Source organism: Echeneis naucrates, chromosome 21 (genome assembly GCF_900963305.1).
Source record: "Echeneis naucrates chromosome 21, fEcheNa1.1, whole genome shotgun sequence".
In the NCBI taxonomy this organism is placed as follows: Eukaryota; Metazoa; Chordata; class Actinopteri; order Carangiformes; family Echeneidae; genus Echeneis; species Echeneis naucrates.
Window position 1 is genome coordinate 11644852 of NC_042531.1, and position 22984 is coordinate 11667835.

At 41.2% G+C, this 22984-nt stretch overlaps 1 protein-coding gene across 1 annotated transcript; it reads left to right on the forward strand.

Moving 5' to 3' along the window:
- Window positions 1-17434: 17434 nt before the first annotated feature.
- nr4a2a (nuclear receptor subfamily 4, group A, member 2a) lies at window positions 17435-21968 on the forward strand. The gene is made up of 8 exons (XM_029530341.1): window positions 17435-17571; window positions 18082-18183; window positions 18409-19280; window positions 19753-19882; window positions 20074-20237; window positions 20631-20833; window positions 21013-21191; window positions 21345-21968. The coding sequence occupies exons 3-8, from the start codon at window positions 18411-18413 to the stop codon at window positions 21599-21601; spliced, it is 1803 nt and encodes a 600-aa protein (XP_029386201.1). The 5' UTR covers window positions 17435-17571; window positions 18082-18183; window positions 18409-18410; the 3' UTR covers window positions 21602-21968.
- The last annotated feature ends 1016 nt before the right edge of the window (window positions 21969-22984 follow it).

Here is a 22984-nt window from a genome sequence, read left to right on the forward strand (position 1 = left end):
CTCCACAGGCAGCAGGAACTGAACAAAGAGAGTCTGTAGATATGCCAGTCCAGTCAGTTGAGAGTCCAGTAAGTCAACGTCTGAGAACAGCAGAACAGAGATCTGCTGCTAGACATGGAACAACGGTGGTGTGACTGTGAGAAGCCATGAAGACCCCCCACTCCCTTAAGGGAAGGACTGCAGGAGACACTGAGTGTCCACTATGGAGGCCAGTAGGTCCTCTGAGGTGTCACCTCCACACAATGTGACAAACGCCTCTGGTATAACCCTTCTTCACACTCCCCCATCCCCTTCCTTTTCATGTTCTCAGACAAATGAGTGAAGACCCCGGTGCAGGCACTACCACAGGCAAGGACGGAGACTGCGTGGACTCCACCCATCACAGCTTCTCACACCATCACTTCACACTTAAATCCCCCCACACTCTCTTCCGTCCCCCTCTTTTATCTTTTTTTTTCCCCAGGCTTCAGGCTCTTTCTGCTCATTTTGTGACTACAGGACTTTTACCAGGGTCTCACTCAGACATACGCCACATGTCACCCTGCCGTCCGTGGACACACTGCCTAAAGTCACATGTAGTCTGAGGCTTGAACTGGAGAAGTACTGTGACAGATTCCCAACAACCATTTCTCTGTCTTATTTTGTAGCTCTTATAGAGATGTAAAAAGTACTCAGATCCTTTCCTTGGATGGAAGTACCAATACAACACTTTCGAAATACTCCAAGTAAAAAAATCTGTCAAATACTGTATTAAACCATCTTAGAACAGAAGTTAATTCTGAATTAATTGGAATATTTAATACTGATTACTGATATAGATTTTTTTTCCCCCAAAAAGTCTAAGTCAAAAATGTTGGGAACTGCTTTACAAATTTTAAAATTCAGGATTAAAATAAAAATATTTAGTCTTTATAGCCATTAAATATAAACTGAGTAAAGAATATGGAACATTTGAGTATTTGAGTAAATGTACTACTTACTCTTCACTGCTGCCATGTTTCACTCCTGTGTGTTTAACTCTATATCTATATCTATAATCTATCTTTCTTCCCCACATCCCAGTAGATCCAACTGATTGTATCAGTTGACAGTTTTTTCCTTTAGCATAGAGCGAGCGGAGCTAATATTGTGGAATGCAAAAAAACCACCAACAAAAAAACAAAACCTTGTGGACTAATCTTGTGCTGAGTACAGCCATGATAATGATGATGGATTAGAAATACAGCAGTGTATTGGGATTACAGTGCTATTAACTGGCCAGAGGAGGAGGATGAGGAGGCAGACCAGTATCAAGCTAATCAATCAAATAATCGGGACAAGCCCTTGTCTACTAGAAACAATTAGACCACTTCTCCAAAATCAATAGCCCTGCATTCTGTTTAGATACCCACTGGTCACTCATTCAATAAAGCCTCTGTGGGTTTTGATAAGCCTGCCAGTCGACAAGGGCCATTTGAGGCTTTGAGTGGGAGAAAAATACATCAAACAGGCTCCAGGAAGGCCTCATAAAAATTGCAAATCGAAAACAATATAATTTAATGTGGCAAAGGTTATTTTTTCACTTGTTCATTATCAAATGTCTCATGTGAAAGCATTGCTATAAAGGGGAAGAAATCTATTTTGTCTTGACTGTTCGGGGAAAACAGGGGGGACATGTATTATATCTAAAGGAAAACAAAATAACGATGGAATCAAAGGGGTTCATAAAGTTGCTCTGAGAAATAGTCCTGGAAGTAGAGGTGTCTCCTGTTTCCAGCACAGCTCCCATACATAATTAAAGCAGGAATTTGTATCTGTCTGCACTCTGTGGCCTCCTGATGAATTAATATCTGGTGGAAGTCCTACACAGCCATCAGATTAGCTCATTTATTTCTGTCAGCTGCTTGCTCTATCAGCTATTTGTAAATCAGAGAGGGTGGGTGGGTGGATTGGGGGGTGTTGAGATTGTTGGACGTGTATTTTTTATCATAAATGGCTGTTATGGATTAGGTGTGATTCAAACATCCAGCCTATACTGCCGCAAGTGCAGAGTGATGACTCATTTTTTATTTTCTTGGGAGAAATGTTATGTTTATGTCGCTGTGGTAGTTTAACCTTAGCATCACAGTTGCTCTCTGCATACACCTTTACACCATAGGACTGACTGCAGACACTCAGGCCAGCTTGACTTAACTTAAGTTTTGAGTTTCCACATGCCAAAAAAAAAAACACACACACACACACACACTTGTAGATCAATGCAGAGGTCACTATCAGGTGGGTTTGTGTGTATATCAATAGTGTGATAATCACCCTCTCATATCTTTGCTGAGGCAGCTGGGTAGTTGAGTTAAGAGTTCAGTCAGTATAAGGTCCATGTCCTCCTCCTCCACAGGGATGGCTCATGTTGTGAGTGTGGGTGTGTTGGAGCATCCTCTCTCAGGTCAGTGAGAAGATAATGTGACGGGATCCAGGAGCTCCAGGAGTTGTGGTGTGTGTGTCTGCGTCCGCCTTCTGTGTACGGGCGGGTGCAGGGATAGGGAGGGGAACAAACAAGAAGACTGCATTAACCTTTGGTCTGCTGGGGAGGGGAGGCCACGAGCGGGCCGGGCTGGTTGAAGGGACACCCTATAATCAGGCTCCTGTCATCGCTGTTTCCAGGAGATTAATTCAGCTGGTTTCAATTCCAGCCATTGCTCCCCAAGCCTCAACTCAGGGTGCACATATTGTCCTGTTTAAAACACATGCACGTGGCTCTGACTCAATTTAACACAGGCATAGCTGAGGGGGAAGGCTGGGTCACAGGGAGTAGCCTTCCTCCGTTGCAAACACAAATAACATGCATCAACAAGAAAGCAGAAATCCCAGCTCTGAGGCAGAGAAAGATCTAATCAGCTGCAACCTCGACAAAGTAAAATGATGTTCAGCAGACTGGACAATTAAATTAAACACAAAAGATGTGAATCTTGCCTTCCATTTAACTAAATGATTTCAAGACTGCTTTTCTGTGGATACAGATTCTACCACACAGCTGCTCTGAGCCAAACAACCTCAGTGAAGTACCACAGAGAAAGCCTGGTTTTGTGGCCAGAGGCTGAGGAGTCTCTGCTGGTGCTGGCTAATGAACTGATGAGACGGCAGTGTTAAGGAGCAGGTGATACAGTGACAGAGACGTAGGGGCCCACCGTTAGTTACCTGTAATAGCCCAGGATGACGATGTGCACCCCAGCACTGGGCTGACAGATGTCGGGGTTCTTCTGATCATCCATTTTCCGCAGCGCGTCCACAAAAGGTCCCGTGGCATTGATAACACATTTGGCTCTGACATCAAATTCCTGCCCTATGAAAGAAAACAGCATCAATCACCAGGGGCTATTCATCTGTGGCTGGTGACAAGCCGGATTATTAATTTATCAGCGAACACCCCCCTCTCTCCGTAATAGAGTGGCTCGAGTGTGTCCATGGGAGACTTCCCAGGATTGTAATTAATAGGAAACAGACATACCTAATTTCCCTCTTGCTTCTCTGTGTCACAGAGTTGCTCAGTGGCAGTGACTGAGGGAGCCTTTAGAAATTGTGGAAGGGAAATGTTTGTTAATGTGATGCTTGATGGTGACGAGCTACAGGAGCTACATCATGGGACATATATCAAAAGATACCAGGAGGATAGTAAATGATTTGTTTTGACAACAAGGTGAATGACAGACTACCCTTTTTAATTTAATGTGTGATGCTGCCAATGTTACGAGAGAGGAGAAGGAGCAATGGAATCATGAGGTCCATAAGCCTGAAATTCATGTTTTGCACAGAAAAATAAAAAATAGGGGGAAAAAAAAAAAAAACAAAACAAACACCATAAAATAAAAAGAACTGATATTGATACTGTTTATGTTATCCTTTCAGTCTAGGCTTTCCTATTACATTATTAAAGTGAGACACCACCTCCAAGAGCCCACTTCCATCTTTTAAAACATCAGGGGGTGATCATGTGTTGAGATCCTCAAATCTTGGTTATTCATGAAATGTTTCAGAATACCATCTTTTACCCTTAACTGCTTTATTCTTCCTAAGCCGGCCCTATGCATGACATTTAAAAGGTAACTAAGGCCATTTGGAGTACACTAATTCCATCTTATGTTCCTCCCTACAAGATCTGAAGCAGCCCTCTACACCATAAAATGCTTATAAAATATTAAAACCCCCTGCATTAGATGTGCAATGACAATGTGCAAACTAGCACTGAGTAAGAGCTGCTGGGAGGACCCCCACTGTGAAGGCTAGAGAGAGTGCCAATAGAGAGAGGCAGCAAGGAAGGAAGCAGCTTTTGTTGGATTTACCTGTGATCACATCCCTGCTCCGTGCTCCGAAGACCCTCTCCTTCCCCGTCTGAGGGTCTGCCCTCTCCAGTAGGTGCACCACTTCAGTGTAATTGGCTATGGCAGCCCCATACCTGGCAGCAGTGAGGGCGAAGGCGAGGTTCATTCGAGCATTGTTGTGTTGTCCTGCAGCGGGGGGACAGGACCAGAGCAGGGGGATGTGAGTCACCCCGAGCCTGTGACTGGTGGTATGGAAGTGTGTCGGAACCGATATGTCACATCTGTCCCTGTCACTTTGCATCAGTGCGATGGCTGCTCTGGCCACACAAGGAGCACACTTAAAGCCACAGTGGCCCTTTGGCCTGAGTGTGGGCTTCATGGCCACCTCGCCCCTCCCCTCTCCACACTGGGAAGGAGAACTGGTCCTCGGCAAAAGGCAGGGAATGTGGGGATTAGGAGTAGATGCATCAAACCCCTCAAATATACCAGGCATGAAGAGGTAGGAGCTGACTAGCATCGTGTGCTGTTTTTTCTCCTTATGTCTAATATGTAATATGTGTTACTCCTACCATTAGAGGACACTCCAAGATATATTTCCAACACATGTTCAATTATTATTATTAATTTTCAATATTCTATTGCACTAAATGATAGTGCTAAAAACAGTTAAAACATAACCTGATCCCTGAAAACAATCACTTCCTCTCCACTCAATATGACAGAAAATCACTCATGACAACAGCTGATCTGCTTTTTCAGTTGAAGATCCCACAGCAGAATCCGTTTAATGAACTAAATCTGGTATCAAGATTTATGGATTAATCCTACTTTAGCTCTAAAATACCAGAGATCTATATTCAGAGTCACAAGGTCACAAGTTTTGTAATTTAAATGAAAGGGTCTAAAAGGTGACAAATGAACAAAGCCTGGTTTCATTAGTAAGTGATTCTTATGTACATCTTTGAAGATTTATTGCTGGACAATCCCTTGGTTCAAAAGTAAAGAGAGAATAGAGATGATTAATCACTTTTAATGTTGGTGTCTCGGGTGACTTTCTTTCTATTTGTTATTGCCAGGGAAGTTCAAGTCCTCATTGTTGGCCAGGGAAAATGTTGCTACTTTGTAGGAATGAGCAGGGTCCTTTGTGCCCTGATTTATTTTACGTTTGAGCGACTTGAGGCTAGCTAGCTGGTGGGATCTGCTTAATGCTACGGCATGCTCCAAGCAATTCCCCCACTACGGAAAATAAATAAATAAATAGAAAGCAAAAACAGCAAAAGCAAAAAAAAAAAAAAAAAACAAAACATCAAGAAAACAACAGATTTAAAGGCCACATTTTAGAATGAATCACATACAAGAGTATGCACCCTGCCATGATGTATTAGGAAGACTATGGAATCCACTTCTTCATCTCTGTAGGGTGAATGTGACCATTATAGTATATGGTTAGCAAAGTTATGCCACCGGTGGTGTGTGTGCACACGCATGCATACAAACACACACACAGGAGCAGCTCAGGCTTGAAAGGTGCTCAGCACCAGTAGGCAGTGTCTGATACTCAGTGATTGCTGAGCCTCCTAATGACCTCTGACCCTGTGATTCACAGCTCTCTGTTGTGAGCCTGTCACAGATTGGCACTGGGCAAAGAACAGGAGCATTAATACTGCATTAAATGTCAGGAATTCAAGGATTAGTCAGATCGCGGGCACCAGGATTTATGAATGAACACCATAGCACAGCTATAATAACCTGACACACTGATGAAGATAACAATAATGATGATGATAATTATCATCAGCAATTAAAAGCTAAAATGGCCGAATGACAGACCAGAGCTAAATGAGCATCAAAGCTCCCTGGAGAAACAGCAGACCCCCCCTTCCTCTCTTCCACCCTCCCTCCCATCCAGCCCCTACCTCTGCTCAGCTCACACCACCACTCGTTCCAGCCTCCTGGAGGTAGAAAACTCAGTGGAGTGAGAGGAACTCTGCGGCTGGACAAAATGCTGCAAAATGACAGGGACAATAATGACAATGAATTTCATGTCTCCCAGTCATAGAGCCAGAGATGCTTGGCTGGGCTGACTTGTCCAATTAAATTGTTACAGGTACAGCAGGAGACAGAGTTATTATCCCAGATGCTTTTGTCAATTACTCCTCTAGCACAAAGATGAAGGGCACAGTTGAATGATATATAACGACACGAGGGGAATATTTCCTAAATAGAATTGTGAAACATATTAAACTCAGTATTGATAATATATTTAATTATTACCAAAGAATGACTGTGTCAGGTGTCTTTATGAGAATATTTATCTTTGTGATTTATGTGTATTGAGTGTGACAATCTGTTTGTCATTTCTCACTAAATTATATGTTTGCTGAGACTACGTTTTCTAAGGCTAACGGATGTCTACATGTTAAAACTATCTGACCATGATGGCTTGAAAAATCCTGAGGAGATGAACCCAAGCAGTCAAAGCCTGATCCCCACTAAAGAAGGTCAGGACAGAAAATGTCACTGCCATAATGTACGTAGTTGCGTATGGAAGAAGGGGTGGAAAAGACAGCTTAAGGAAATATTAAATACATGTAAGTGGTCTAATGTGGAAAAAAAAAATCATCCTTGTGCTCTTTATACAAATAATGATTTCTATAATCCCATCAATAAAACTATAAATGGCTTTGTGTGTAGTTGCTTTTCATATTTTGCTACTTTTTACAAGTGAAAATGATTTGTTTTTTTAAGGAAAGGAAAAATCTGCTGGTATAAAACTGGAAAAAAAAAAAATAAAAAAAATAAAATATATATATATATATAAATAGCCCATGAAAAATACCCCCTTCTCCTACTTACTTCTGCTAAATGAATAAGGTTGACAGATCACTGCTCAGATATTCCCATATTCCCTCAGAAGTATGTTGCCTTTTTGCAGTACATGGGAATCCACATATCCTCAAATGCTAAATGAAGGCTGACAGATAGCCTCGAGAAACAAAGTTGGGAGTTTGCAGCTACAAGGGAGACCTTGAGTGAACAGGACATGCTATGTACACCCTGGCTAACAATCAACATATGCTTTGTTTTTCTGATGCCAACACGAGGCACATATAGCCCAGAGATAAATGGATCCTGGGACTGATTGGAACACAATGCCCACTGGCTGTTGTCTGTTTAGAAAAAATGTTGTTTCTAATTTATTTATGCTCACGTAGATAGCAATTACATGGCTTTGTGAAATATAAAATACTTTACTCAGAAAAGAAACAGACAAATAATTAAAAACCTGAATTCAATTATTTTTCTTTTTGCAGCCAAACATGCTGTGGCTTTGACATCTGTTTTGCGCTTCCATTAACACCTAATTTATTTAGATTCAAAGTGTTTATGGTGTGTTAAAAGTGTTAATGGAAGCGCAGATGGGCAGTTCAGCTGTACCGATGTGTTACTTTTGAAACTTACTGTCATTAAAATATCTGCTCTGAAAGTTAAAATCACACTTGTATTCCTCACATAAGACAAGAGAAAACAAGTTTTGCAATCACATGACACAGATAATAGGACAGATTTAGATTTCTACAATTTGCAGTCAGATTGCTGCTACCAGCACCTCCAGCTGTGATAAGTGCTATAATTTTTAACACAGCACAAAGTGATTCATACAGTACACTTCAGGGCTGCATTATAAATGTACACAGAGCACCATAAACTGCTCAAGAAAGGATTTCATAGTTTGAGGCTTTGAGCAGCATGATAAACAATGGTTCTCGCCACTTTGTCTTTCAGCAGCACAGCAGAGTGTGTGAATCCCCACTTTGATATACCAGAAAAAAAATTCAGCATCTAAAGGGCTGCCTATATGTTCTGTGGATCCCATATGATGGCAGAGTTTGAAGCACTGAAATTGGGCCTATCATTTTATGATAGGCTTGAACTCTGCTTTGACTGATGATAGTTGTGCCAGGTATGGCTTTGTGCGAGTCAGGGAGGGGTATCTGGGATGGCGGCAAGCAGCATGATGACTTAAGACACTGCTATAGCTCAGCAATGTGAGAAAAATCAGAAAATCTCCTATCCCCCTCTCAGTAATGAGCCACACCTGTACACTGCTTTAAATACCAGAGAGAAGCTTTAAATGTCAGGTGCAATTAAAGCTTATGATTCAAAGCTGCACCAATCAAATCAAGGCCCCCGAGTTCACCCATGTCTGAGAGAGCAAAGGCGAGATGGTGCGGAGATGCTATGGACCACTCTTCCTTTACCTTACACTTCAGTGGGCCTCTCAGCCTAAAGGTGATTGTAAAGTTTACTGCCAGGCAGCTGAACTTCTCCATCTTCAAAACTCCATGGCTTTGTCAAGGGAAAGGTTTACTGCTTTCTCTGCTATATGATGTGAAAAATGATCCGAGAAAAGGTAGAATGAGGGAAAAACAGGTTTTATACTGCATACAACAAACTACACTAGACCTTTCACCATTACTCACCTCAGGAGCAGCATACTGAGATGGATCATTTGCCAGAAATACATTATAATTTAATTAAGGCTAAAATAACCGTTCCTTTCATTATTGCATAAACGGGCTAAAAACTGTCCAAAAAAGTCCAAGGTGACTTCTAATTTGGTTCTTTTTTTTGTTCAACCAGTTGTAAAAAAAAACCCAAAGATATTCAATTTACTGTCACAGAAAAATAACAAAAACAAAAGTAATTCACATTTAAGAATCAGGTGCAAGTATTTTTATTTAATTTTTTTTATTAACTTTGCTTCAAAAAACGATTTAATGACTAATTGTTTCAGTTCTAATTTGAATTCCATCTTTAATTCTGCCTTTATCTACGTGGTTAAAATAATAAATTAAAAATAATCTGTGTGCATATTTGAATGGCAGCAGTGACCTATTAAGAGTTTACCTTGTCCTGCTGGTAACAGGACATTTTATTTCATTAATAAAGAGCCAAAATTTTAATCCCCTGCTGCTTTGTTAGTTATACGTTCATTATGGGACCTGAATGCCATTAATAAATTTGGGGGGTAAATATTATTGTGACTTGAATGATGAAGTTTCCAGACCAAACACTGGTGCTTTAATTTGCCCCCTGTTTCATCCAAGACATGTAGTCCAGCCTACATTTTACTGTCAAGCTGCTGACTAGGCAGTTGCGATTCCTGCAATCACACTAATTGGTCTCCTCTGCTGCTCACCTCCAGGACCCTCGTATGTTCATACAGATAGCAAAATAAGGCTCCTAAAGAAAACACAAGCTGAGAATAATGAGATTTCTCAAACAGTGTGAAATGTAACAGAAGATGGTGACATTTCAGTTTGAACCTTGGTGTCTCATCTTAAACAATTTATACACAAAGGAGGACACATAGGCGTCATTCTACCTATTACTGGGCGATAATTTCAGGAATTAATTCTGAATATGATAACAATAGAGACCTTGTGAAGTTGTAAGAATTCTTTAAAACAACTTCTGAAATTTTCAGGCAGGCAGTCATTCAAGGCAAACATGTCACTGCTTTCCACGAATGAAAAATGAACATGGGAGGGTAAATAAAGCAATATGACCAGAGGGACCAGGAATTCTGCGGATAAGTGTCAGCTGCGGAGAAAAAATGAAGCATTTACCTGTTTGTAATCCAATTTCATGATGGCTTTCTGTAGATATCGGACTCCTCCGTGAATGAGCTTGGTGCTGCGGCTGCTGGTGCCTGATGAGAAATTGTCTCCCTGCACGGGGGCAGTTTTGAGATCTGACAACAGGAACCAAAGAAACACATCAACATTTGGATACTTATTGTCCCAAATCTTTAGAGTGGATCAAGATACTATTCACATATGCACAACCTTCCACTATAATATTCATGACGAGGACAATATTGTAAGGCCATACATATTCCATTGGTTAAAAACAACAATCATTTCCACCAGTGTGACAGCATGAATCTCAAAAAGGAAATGCATGTTTGGAAAACACACTTAAAGATAGTAAGCCAAACTAAACCAAAGAAAACTCCAGAAACATCAGCTTTCCTCTGCACATTTTAATACATCTATTTGAGTGCAATCATATGACTTTCATAGCTTTTTTTAACACTGAAATTGCTCTTTGCCTATTAGAAGCTTCTTTGCCATCCCAGATGGTCTGTAAATCCCAGTTTTGAAAAGAAGAGAGGAAGAATAACTGAGGATTAGGAGAAAGGGTTTGAAAACCCCCTCTGCACCACCATTAGACAACTCGGGTAAATAAAGGGGCAAAACATATTTGTGAACCCTCAAACCAGCCGCATAGATAATTGATTTGGTATGTAATGCTAACCACAAGAGGATGCTCTTCCTCATTGGATGAAAACAAAAAGAATTATAATTTTTTGTTGTTTTGGTGATTGGACTGAAGCCCACGGACTTGTTAAGGAGAGAAATCCTTCCACTTCAAACATGCTGCTGCTCTAGACATACAGATCCAACCCAAGAGAGACAGTTTGGAAGCAGCTCCATCACAAAGACAAGGAAGTTATGCAACATCAGGATGGAAAAGGCACATTTGTTGTTGCAAGCAGGGGATAATCTACAGTCTGCCGTGAAAACTCCTCATAAGAAAACATATCAACTGATGGTGCTTTTGTGAGAAGAAAGGCTATAATCTATCAGTTTATTAACTGATGCAACCCAATGAGGTGACAATGACATTTTTAGTCACAATCAATCTTTAAAATAATAACAATAATAATAAAAAAAATTTTTTATAGCCCTGAGATTGTACATCTCAGATGCTCAGATTATGCCCAGATTTAATCCTGATTCTTCCAAAGTCAAATTATTAACCATTTATGTTTATTTAAGAATCTATCTTGTTTCTTTTAGTACAACTGTGAGGTTGCACTCAGCAGAAAGGGGCCAAAACTAAACAGTGTTGGGAAAAGCGCTCCACAATTAATCGAAACATTATCGAAATCACTAGACGGCCAAGAGCAAAATTCAGGTGTTACAGAGACTCACTCAAATTCTCCAGAAATTAAGAAATATGTTTGTTTGGTTTTAGAGTCAACAAAAGTAACATAATCATTTTAATCTTTTTTCTAGGGAAATTAAATGGAGAAACAATAATTCCAACTGAAGTTGCATATTGCATGATCTGACAACATAACTACAATATGATTTTTTGGATATATCATGAAGCCCTAATTATGAGCCCTTAACGTCTGCTCTTTCTGGTCAAAGTAGTGGTAGTAAGTTACCGCCTGAGACTGCATCTGAACATAACCTCTCTGTGGCTTCTCTAACTATAAACCTATCAATCTCCTGCGAGCTTCAAAAGACTACTGCTGCTCTGGATGAGAGCTCATCCACGTAGGCTGTTGTTACCTGTTCAGCCACCTCCATACATGTGATACACAGACCTATAGCATCCACCCAAAAGAAAACCAGTCATCCATTTCATTGTCACATGACTCCAGGGGACAAAACATATTAATAAATGTGTTTCATTATTATGCATATGTCTTTTTATTCCTTATGATTGATTTAGGGAAAAAGAAGCCATGCATTTTCTGTGACAAAGCTGCCAGACACCATCAAGCAATAAAAACAATACATCACGTGCTTGTTTATATTCCACACCCAATAACATTTCAAAATACTGTCTTTCTAGATTAATCACAAAATCTGCATGTGGCATGCAGACAAACGGCCCTGAGACATGGTAACAAGCAAAGTTGACTAATTGCAAGATTTCTGCTCAGTAAAGAGGATGATGGCACGTGGATTATCTAAAATAAGCAAAGCAGAAAAAGACAAATGACCCCGTCATCCTGAAATCCACTGTGGCTGTTAGTCACATGCAAATAACAGAGGCACCGCCTATGAGTAAGAAAACTGAATGTAAAAACTGAAATTACTTCCCAAGTTGCTCCTTAGTATTTTGTCGCACTCGTGGTCAAGGATCCACATAATGAAACTAAATTACAAATATCATTAATATCAATAGGCCTAGTCTAATTTACAAATGCTAATTAGGTAGGATTAAGTTGGATTAATTAAAAAAATGTTACCGTGCTTTGAGAATTTTTATTTAACACACATAATCTGAGGCCTCCCTATTATATTAATAATACTTTGTTAACAACAGATAATTGACCATTCATCTGCAACACTTAAAAGACTCGCATCTGATTTTGCTTGTGCCCTTCCAGCTGGATTTGGATAGAAAACGAAAGAAATTCACCGCTCCTCTGGCAGTGAATGGGTGGAATGCCATACCTCCTACAAAAACATGCAGGTAGGGCTCAGTTGGTGGCCATCAGAAAGAGAGAAGAGAAAGACTTCAGGGTCTGATGCTGAAACAAACTGTATTGTGGTCCTTATGGCAATTTATTTGCAGTGAGGTAAGGTGGATTACCAATTTACCTTAGTTTCCAAATTTTCCAGGCCATTAAAAAGAAAAGTGTATGGTGGAGAGATACTAACATTATCTCATGTGTTAAGTCCAAAACATTTTGAGTTGTTCTGTGACTACTTTAACAAATCAGCTTCATTGTGCTGTTGACATTTTTGTACTGCTACCTATTAAAGATTTTAAATGTGGGACTTCAATTTTATTTAGAGTGAACAGCAAACATAACTATTATGGTGCTTTGTGTCAACACAATTTTAATATCTCAGTCCCGCTGCTAGAATCAGGTCTAACTCCTTACACTACAGCTTAGATGCTGCATTGCATGGAAGTGCAAGGAGAAAAATCCTCCCATTCAAATTCTTTGAGGAGAAAGCTTTGCAGCTTAGGAAAAGCTTCATCCAATTCCCTTATTATCCATTCTTGGACACTTTAGTGAAGCCAAAATGGAGTTGCAGAAAATTCCAGTACCAATAGTAGTGTGCCAGTGTGCCCAACATCTGTGAACAGACTTGTTTCCTGTTCACATATCAAAAAACTGTATGATGATAGTCAATATTGAGATAATCAAGTCCTATTAGGTTTTATAATAATCAGTGCATTTTACTTGTGATCTTTACCGGCCAGCGGCAATGGCAGGCTATTGAGTCCTTAGGGTCCGCATTCATAACTATTACAAAGAGATTCACTTTACACTATTTAAAGTCCTTTTATAATTCAGAATTGTTGTTAATCAAAGAGATTGACAAAGAAACTAATGGTTTGTCTGATTTTCACTGAGGCACAATCCAGCCAGCAATTGATTGTGGCACCAAGGACACCTGCAGCTTCAGAATACATTTTCACTTTCAAGAAGAGAGAAAAAAACAGCACCACAAGGAAATATTGCCCCACCACATGAATATGCAGGAACTTGATACCAGCAGTGCCATTGCTAATGTTGCTGCCAATTACAGAGCATGTCATGACACTGTGATTCATGAATATTCATCGTTGACTGATATAGACAGCAGCAGTATGCAGAGGCCTCTATTCCCATTTTACTGTCTCATTGTGAATGGCGAACAGGTACCTCCATCATGCCATGGAGGCGCCTTCCAGCTGCAAGACAAGCTGTTCCATAAGGCATTGCTAGTTAACAGTGTGTTATATAAAGGTGTATAAAAGTGATGAAGTGCTCCCTGGCTCTAAAGAGCAGGCATTAAAGCATATTAAGTAGACATTTAAGCTTGTAAAGTGGGAATCTAGAAATGGAAAGAAGACACTGAGCAAAGGGATGCCTTCAGGGTTGGGCTGTTCAATTCTCAGAAAGTTTGATACCTGCTGGTGCTTAGACATGAAATGAGGTTTGTGGGGGAAGATTTAGCAAACTACTTAGGCCACAATTTAAGGACGGAACAATTCCCTCCTAGCTTTTGTCCAGTTTTGCAGAGAGAGAGAGAGAAAAAAAGGAAAGTAATATGTAGATCAGTGATTAAGAAATTAAATATATAGCATGTACTTTCCTGCCACTAGGGGTCTCTTAATCAAAGGTACAACAAAAACGTGGAATTTGATCATACTGTTGAGTAGCAAAGGATCATGGGAGTTGTTGTCTTCACCATCACTGCAGTCTGCCACGCACTGTTGGAATTCCTCCATTGTCAATCAAATTTATCCAACAGGGTCTCCACCTATCTAAAACTAAAGAACCTAGTCAATGAATCTGCTGACAAGTTTAAATAAAGTAGATTCACCTTAATATCAGTTTTTCTGTGATGCTATTAAAGAGATCATTTTGAGCTCTTCTTGCAGACAAAGGCACGCAGTTGCAAAGGGGATTGAGCGCAAAATGAAATTCATCTGGATAAAAAATAAGGATTCAGTCAGGGTCCGGATTGTTTGAAACGTTTCAATGATATAAGTACAAGACAAAACTCTAAATTGTCTGTAGGTCTGAGCGTGAGTGTGAGTGGTTGTTGGTCTCTGCCTGTCTGTGTGTGTCGGCCCTGTGATGGACTGGCGACCTGTCCAGGGTGAACCCCGGCCTCACCCAGAGTGAGCTGGGATTGGCTCCAGCACACCGCGACAGAAGATATATGAATAAATGAAAGTACACAACAAAATATAGAACTTAGGCCTGTCTGTCTAAAAATGTTGGAAAATTACATACTGCAGCTTTAAAAGAAGTGAAAGTCTTTTTGCAAACCATACACTTTGTTTTCCCAAATATCTTATTTTGTGATGTAAGGTGCTTGAATACAGTACACTTCATCTGCAACCTTTCACTGTAACTCTGCACAATTTCACAACTTTCACTCAAGGTTTAAATACACATAACACATCAATTAACCATCTAAAGTTAGGACGCAGCAATCATATCTCAAAAGTCTGCAACGGGATCATGTAGTCTTATCAGTTACATGGTCTGATCTATTTCTAACCACATTAAATACAGAAAATGGACCATGTCGGGTAGGCCAGAATATATGGGCCACCTGCAATCTGGAGGCTGGTGACATAAGGTGTTGATGTAAGATGGACTAACACGATGTTGCAGTGACCAAAACAGAAAATCCGGACTGCCAAGTTACCTTTGCAAGGATTCTAATATCAACACGTGGATGCAGACAATAAATAGTCCATGAAGGACAAGTTGGACTACTGTAATGCTGTCACTCTGGCTGGACCTGTCAGACCAGAGGACCTTGGCTGGTCTCAATGAAGCTGAGCTCCATAAACAGCTTGCGACCTTAAAACGAAGACAGCGTCTTATCCATTAAGAAAGTGCATTTCCTGCAGATTCTGCAATATACCTGGTGACCCTCCTCTCTCTCTGTCCCTCTCCTTCTTTTGCTCTCTTACACACATAGAACTGCTCTACACAAAGACTGATTATGTCAATAAACATTTCATCAAAGTGAAAAGAAAAAAAAAAGCTGAGGAAATAACTTCTGTGATGAAAACTAACTCCTCACATTCAAATGACTGTCAATTAATTGCGCATATAAATGGGAAGTTAATTATTCTTCAGTAAAATGGCCAATTAAACTGCTAATTGTGTTATCATTTGAATTCTAAATGGTAAATGGATACCAGTAAATATGCCCAGTGCGCACTGTTTTCAGACAAACGGGATTTAGATGCGTTATGGAGAGGTGCGCCACACAGTCTGGCCTGGAGGCTTGAGCGCACACACGGAGTGGTTTCATGTGTCAAACTAGCTGCAAGTGAAATGTGCTGGAATCAGCAGCGGCCATGAAAGCAAAAGGACAAGGGGGGGGTCAACTTCTAAAAAAAAACTTTTGCAACAATATTTTACTTCTGATTATTCACAGTGCAATGAATCCCGCCACGGAGTCCACCCGAAAACGGCGGGGTGGGACCACACAGGCTTAATGGTGGCGGGTTAATTAAAAGGTTAATTGTAAGAAACAGGAGGTGTTTGATGTATGGCTGGTGAACAATAGTGTCCTCTAGAGGTGAGTGCAACCATGATATACAGTTTTCCCTTCTCCCCTCCGTGCACGCTCCTTCCTTGTGTGCTCTGAGTGCAGGGAAGTGGAGAAAGAGACTGCTCTGACACTGATGGCTGTTCTGTGGCTCCTATAATAAAGCTTCAGTGCTCCAGAAATAACACATGGCCATGCGTGATTGTGGCTGCTGTTATACAGATGCGGGGCCACATCCCCGCATGTGTCAGTCGGTACGCGCTCTCGCCTTGGCTCTCTGCCCAGGCCAATGTGCATCTAGAAAAATTTTAGGCCAGCGTGATTGGCCACAAGGTGTTAGTGTAAGATTAAGAGTGAGATCAGTAATTCCATCGCTGCAGAACAATAAAGCCAGGAGATTATTTTGGCGACTGCGTCAATTTGAGAGTTTTTCTGCGTCACTCTCCATTCTGCCTGCTCCTATCACGTTTCCCTCTCTGGGGACTAAATTGGTCACCCCCCCACCCCCCATGACAACTGGCTACAGGCCCACTAATTATCCCCCTTCCTCCTCCAGCCGCTCACATATACTACCACCCTGTGAATAGGCAGGCCACCCCGCAGACCCCACCCCAACTGAGGTCTAAATTTGGAACACAATTGAAATACAGAAATCCTGTCAGAAGATAACGAAGAATAATATTAACCCCCTCGGATTCATTAGGGCCTATTTCACACCAGTGCAGTAAGTCTGGCGCATCAGTCTGGGACACAGTGTGACTGAGCCTGGATGTGCCAAGGGACACTTGGCTTTACAGTAACATAACAGTGCTAACCAGTCATTGTTTAAAAATACCTGTGTGTGCGATTAGGTAGTTGTTGGCTGCTTCATCCTATAGGAGTTACTGTATCAGAGCTGTGCTCATACAAAGGCGACGACACCACGACATGAAGGGAAACATCAGGGGCAAAAGGCCAACTATAGCAACAGATCATCATAATAATAAAACACATATTAATAACAACTTACAATAAGTCCCTAAAAAATACACACACACACACACACAGGTGTCTGGGACTGAGTTTAGGCGGGTTAACCTGCACTACATCTCTGCTAATGTCCATGTGGGAAGCAGCATACAACACACCACAAGTCAAACACACTCGCAAGAAAAATTGGGGCTTGAGAAGGCTCCCATGCGGATTGGTCCATGCCGGCGTCGACGCCGATGACGTCGCGCTGCGAAACACGTGGGCCACGGTATCCGGAGCTCACATAAACAAAGCCACATTGGCCAGACTGGGTAGTCGAAGCTCGCGTCGCTGTCAGTGCGCGGAGTCACACGGTGTTGTCCGCCTGGGCATTGTTGGGTAGCGACGCTCATGATTTGGAGCCTTTACCGAAATTGATGAAGACCCCCTGCTTGCTTATCCCATGGATTGAAAGCCACGACCCTGATGTGAGAGAGGTAAGGATCACTCATCGCTTTCTTTTTCCTTTTTTCCGAACAATCCGCGTCCGTGCTTTGCTTTGCACCGACTTCTCTAGCCAATTTGAATCTTTTATTTCACTAATTTTATACCACTTCAGCAGATTTTACACATAATTGAGTCTGAGTCTAGTTGTTCATATCCGATATAAGGGAAGATATATTTAGGAGAATTTCCAGTCCGCATTCACACACAAGTTGTCAGCAATGTTTGGTGCGCGAAGTTTGTCTGTTCATCCACAACAGTCAGACATAAATTGAAGAAAAAGGGGGTAAAGTGGACTTGTACTGTTAAATATGGAAATATCTATAAGCACATATTTTATTGGAGTACGGTAATGATATTTACCATATTCTCCATTGCTGCTGTGTGTAATAAGAAACTGGTTATAGTTTGCGCGCAATTGTGGAGGCTGATTCCAACTTAATCTGGCCATGTTTTTAGATATGATTTGATTTTATCATCTAGTAAATTGTGTGTTTTATTAGGGGACCACCCAGAACAGAGCTGCCTTTTTGAATCCTGATACCCATACACCTCCTGACATTACCCATTTCAAGTGTCACCGAAAAACTCTCAGAAGACTTGAGGTATGATGTGAATGTTTGTAAATAGCCAATGAGTGTTGTTTTTGTATTTCCAAATGAACCAGCTATGTGCAGCACTGCTAATAATTTGAGAATAAAAAAAAAATGTTGAGAGTTAAACGAGAATAAACTGACTAAACTGCACGGCTGTGTTGTCAGTTTAAACGTTTCCTGGAGAAATCCTGATGTGTGTTTTTTTTTTTTTTTTGACCGGTTTGGGTTTTTCAGCCATGCCCTGCGTTCAGGCTCAGTATGGATCATCACCTCAAGGAGCTAGTCCTGCTTCCCAGAGCTACAGCTATCACACCGCAGGAGAGTACAGCTGCGACTTCTTAACACCCGAGTTTGTTAAGTTTAGCATGGACTTGACCAACACTGAGATCACAGCCACCACTTCCCTCCCGAGTTTCAGTACATTCATGGACAATTATAACACCAGTTACGACGTTAAACCGCCCTGTCTGTATCAGATGCCCCACGCTGGAGAGCAGTCCTCTATCAAGGTGGAGGACGTCCAGATGCACAACTACCATCAGCAGAGCCACCTGCCCCCTCAGTCAGAAGAAATGATGGCTCACTCTGGGCCTATGTACTTCAAACCCTCGTCGCCTCACGCCCCAAGTACGCCAAACTTCCAGGTTCAGCCCAATCACATGTGGGAGGACCCGGGCTCCCTGCACAGCTTCCACCAGAACTATGTCGCGGCCACGTCTCATATGATAGATCAGCGCAAGAACCCGGTGTCGAGGCTTTCCCTCTTCTCTTTCAAGCAGTCCCCGCCCGGCACCCCGGTCTCCAGCTGTCAGATGCGGTTCGACGGGCCGCTGCACGTCTCCATGAACCACGACAACCCAGGCGCGCACCGCGGCCTGGACGGCCAGAGCTTCGCGGTGCCCAGCGCCATCCGGAAGCAGGCTGGCCTGGCCTTCCCCCACTCCCTGCAGCTCGGCCACGGGCATCAGCTGGTGGACAGCCAAGTGCCATCGCCCCCGTCCCGAGGATCCCCGTCAAACGAGGGCCTGTGCGCGGTGTGTGGAGACAACGCAGCCTGCCAGCATTATGGAGTGAGAACCTGCGAGGGCTGCAAAGGATTTTTCAAGGTGGGCTGACAGACAGCGATCATGGCAGTGTTTCCACGTGAAAGACGCGCGGTGTCACTGCGCCCCTTTGTTCAATTCTGCCCTATTTCCTATTAATGATGATGATAATTATAATAATAATAATGATAACGATAAAATATTTAGAATACGAGCAACCCTACATAACATTACACACCTTAATATGCGGGCATGGAATAATGTGAAAATCCTATTTATCCACACTTAGATCTCAAAGGGATTAGTAAAATATGAAGGATCACGAATGTGTATTTACTGACAGTCTATTCCCTCTTGTTGGTCCAACAGCAACGTCCCAAACAGGAGATGAGGCAGATATATCGTTTTCATCTTTTCATTTTTCTCATGTTGTCCAGCAAACACACAGCCAGTGGAATATGTGCTATATATTTTTCAGAAACAGGCCTACAGAGTGACACTATGTTTCTTTCTTTCTTTTTTTTTTTTTAAACAGCGCACCGTCCAGAAAAATGCAAAATACGTGTGTTTAGCAAATAAAAACTGTCCTGTTGACAAACGCCGAAGAAATCGTTGCCAGTTTTGCCGTTTCCAGAAGTGCCTTGTCGTCGGAATGGTGAGAGAAGGTATGTCTGGGCCATGCATTCAATTGTTTTACATTAATTGTTTGTATTTACACACCGATAATCTGGGAAAAAGCACCTGTGCGTTAGGCGTTTGGGTCGTCTTCCTGTTCAGAAGCATTTACGCACAACAGCTGGGTATTTATTGTTGAAGTGTGGCTGACTTCCTTTATCACAAATCTCCCCGAACGCAGTTGTCCGAACGGATAATCTGAAAGGTCGGAGAGGACGCCTGCCATCTAAACCCAAAAGTCCCCAGGAGCCCTCCCCACCTTCGCCGCCGGTGAGCCTCATAAGCGCACTAGTTCGGGCCCATGTGGACTCCAACCCCTCCATGTCTGCTTTGGACTACTCCAGGGTAAGTATAAAAGAGTAATAAAACACACACACACAAACAATACTATACACGAACATGCAGACATTCAGCAGGTATTACTTGATCTGAAGGCAGAAAGAGGAACAAGATTGACGACTTTTTAAATTTACCCTGCTTTTAGGTAACAATTTACTACTTTGAAAGTTTTCTTACACATGCCCGGATTCCTAACTATGTCAGGGTTTAAATGTGGCACAGTTTTTTCTTCCTGAATAAACTGCCTTGAAATAGAGAAGTTAATAAAAAGCAGACATGAATTTAACAGTAAAAATGACCCCCTTCTCCCCCTCCCTGCCTCAGAAATGTGCATTTGCAATTTCACGGATTATATATTTTAAAGGACCTCATTAAGGCGCTGTTTAAATTAAATTCCAGTTCCAGGCTAACCCTGACTACCAAATGACTGGAGACAACACTCAGCACATCCAGCAGTTCTATGATCTCCTGACGGGCTCCATGGAGATCATCCGGGGCTGGGCGGAGAAGATCCCTGGATTTTCCGATTTACCAAAACAAGACCAAGATCTGCTCTTCGAGTCCGCCTTCCTTGAACTTTTCGTCCTGCGGCTGGCGTACAGGTATGTGCTGCCTGATTATCACACACACACACACACAAATATATATATCCGGATTTATCAGCTCCTCCTTCAAGCTTCATTTCGTTGTGTTTTATTAGCTGCTCGTTAATTAGATGGCTCTCAAAATTCCCATTTATCCCCAAAACCTAACCAATGGCATTTTTCTTCTTTAATTGCAGGTCCAACCCGGTGGAAGGCAAACTTATATTTTGTAATGGAGTGGTGTTGCACAGGCTACAGTGCGTCCGCGGATTTGGTGAGTGGGTGGACGCGATCGTGGAGTTTTCCTCGAACTTGCAGAGCATGAACATAGACATCTCAGCTTTCTCCTGCATCGCAGCTCTGGCCATGGTAACAGGTGCGTAAAGGCGGCTGCTCCCTGTCAACCACTTTTTTTTCTTTTTTTTTTTGCGTTGCAATGCATGCCTACCCGAGAAAGCCCCACTGCATCGGAAATAATTCCTCCATTTCTTATCAATTTTTTTTCTTCCCCTTGGTGTTTATATTTCAGAGCGACACGGGCTTAAGGAACCCAAAAGAGTCGAGGATCTGCAAAATAAGATAGTCAACTGCCTCAAAGATCAAGTGACATTCAATGGCGGTGGATTGAATCGTCCCAACTACTTGTCAAAACTCTTGGGAAAGCTCCCTGAACTGCGCACACTATGTACCCAAGGTCTGCAGCGTATCTTTTACCTAAAACTAGAAGATCTAGTCCCTCCGCCAGCAATAATTGACAAACTTTTCCTCGACACCCTACCTTTCTGAGTCTGACTCCACGGCGAGACCTCAAAGAACTTCCAAAAAGACTGCTCGAGTCAGACTTCACAACATTTTTAACGTTATTATTTCTGAGTATTTGCAAGCTCCGTAGTCTAATAGAACAGTACCCCATAATGACTCATGAAAAAAATAAAGATAAACAGGAGGATTCAGAGACAGAAAGTGTGATTGCTGTGTAGGCCTTTTAATTCTGTTATTTTTTATTTTATTTTATTTTATTTTTTTTGTGCCAAACCAGTGAATCATCGCTGGGAATATCTCTCCAGTGGGAGAGTTAATCCGGTCTTGCAATCACTTACTGTTTATTTAACAACCGCTCTACTGATTCAGCATATTCAGATGTAATATATCCCATTTTATATACACACACATATATATATATATATATATATATATATATATATATACATACATATATATATATATATATATATATATATGTATATATATATATATATGTATATATATATATATATACGACCACACATACGTGCACACATACACACACACACACACACTGTATATTATGATAGATTATGTGATGCTTCCAATGCATCGGTTTATAACATGTACAAAGTTTGTTATAATGAAAAAGATTTAATTTTCTTTTCTTTTATGACTCGTGCCTATGTGTTTCTGACAGGATCCCAAAAGTATCCAGAAAAGACAACGCATGTTCTAGTTTACTTTCGTTTTTGGTCTATTTTTTTCTTTTCGTTTATAGGCACTTGCTGAGGTGATGTCTATATATAATATATACCGGACACTATGTAGTCTGCTAGATTTGATACAGATTCGTAGTTATGGCACTCCTTTTATGTATAACGCATATGTGGAAAAATATCTCATCTGTATAGAAAATGAGGGACCCATGGTGTTTGTAAAACTGTCAGACATTCCTTGTTTGTATGTGCTGTAAGTATTGTTGCTGTTGAATATAAACGTTTCTATATATTTATTATTTCTATTGCCAAGAGCTACACTAAGCATGGTGCAATTTAAACGATTTCAAACCACCCATGTTCATGCTGAGCACGTTGTCTATGTTTTATGTCTTATAAACGTCTAGGTAGTTATGATTTTAACAAGTTTGGAAATGGAAGAAGAAAAAAAAAAAAACAACAACAAAAACTCCATCTTATATCAAGAGGTTCATGAGTGTGTGATCTAGGCCCACATCTTTGACATTATGATGTAATTAACAACTTCTGTAACGCATTTGGTGCCGAATTCAAAAACTTTAGAAAGAAAGAAATATTTAATGTTTACAAATAAAACTTTTAAATCAATTCTTTCCTAAATAATTTTCTCTGAAATGATTTTATTCATTAAAGTTAAACAAACCTTACTGAGATAATAATAATAAGA